Source organism: Colobus angolensis, unplaced genomic scaffold, assembly GCF_000951035.1.
Source record: "Colobus angolensis palliatus isolate OR3802 unplaced genomic scaffold, Cang.pa_1.0 Scaffold84, whole genome shotgun sequence".
Taxonomy (NCBI): domain Eukaryota; kingdom Metazoa; phylum Chordata; class Mammalia; order Primates; family Cercopithecidae; genus Colobus; species Colobus angolensis.
Window position 1 is genome coordinate 3,012,091 of NW_012122265.1, and position 920 is coordinate 3,013,010.

Consider the following 920-nt stretch of genomic DNA (forward strand, 5'->3'; position numbering starts at 1 on the left):
TCAGGAGTCCTGCCTCCACCCCAAACCTGCTGTGCAACTCGGGCCATCCTTTCCCCTCTCTGAGCCTCAGTTTCCCCATCTGCACAATGAAGAAGTAGAACTAGGGTCGTGATTTTCAAACCTGCTTCCCATGGAACCCCAGGCTCCGTGGTGGGTCAGGGGAGCTGCAGGCCTTCCCCCTCACTACAACCAGAGCAGCCCTGCTGTCACTGGAGTCCTGGGTTTGGGGTTCTACAAGGGGGTTCCATGGCTAAAAATTTGTGAAAACCACAGATCCCAAAAGTACCTTGAGGTTTAGGGTTGAAAGCCCCTTTCTTTTGGCACCATCTCTAGCACGGCCTGAGGCCTGAGGCTGTGTTCTTGCAGGGTGGGGAAGGGGTCCAGCTTGGGGCCTTGAGGGATGAGACCACCCTTGGGGGCCTGGCCTGAGCCATCCAGGGCCCCCACCCTGTCCCCCATCATCAAGGACCAGGGCCCTCTGTGGGGGTGACCAGGATCCTTCAAGGCCATGTGGGGTAGGGGATAGCCTGGGGACTCGGGAAAGTGCCAAGGGACGAGGGCTGAGCAGACAGACCCCTGGGCCGCAGCCCCGCCCTCCCTGGCTGGCAGGGGCTCACCTTGGGCTTCTTGTAGAAGCCAGACAGGTACCACCGCAGCACCAGCTTCATGCGGCTGTAGGCATCCTCCTCCACCGCAGCCCTGCCATGGGCGGGAGAACACTGACCCCAGCTCCGGGGCCGTGGCCACCTCCCTTCCCTGACCCTCCCTCCTACCATCCCAACCTCCACCTGCTCAACTAGAAACAGGCTGCTTGGCCCAGGCGCTCTGGTCACCCCCAAGCAGGAGAATTTTCTCCGGGGAAGTGGGTTCTTCTAATCAGAAAGTGCCAGGGCTGCTCCCACGCTGGGGCAGAGAGGACA

At 60.9% G+C, this 920-nt stretch overlaps 1 protein-coding gene across 1 annotated transcript in view; it reads right to left on the minus strand.

Annotated features, from left to right (window-relative positions):
• OSBPL5 (oxysterol binding protein-like 5) overlaps positions 1 to 920 on the minus strand; it is a 79,108-nt gene that overhangs the window by 15,875 nt on the left and 62,313 nt on the right. The window contains exon 9 of the mRNA XM_011930157.1: positions 618 to 729. Coding sequence (XP_011785547.1) covers positions 618 to 729 — 112 coding nt within the window. The remainder of the gene's footprint in view (positions 1 to 617; positions 730 to 920) is intronic.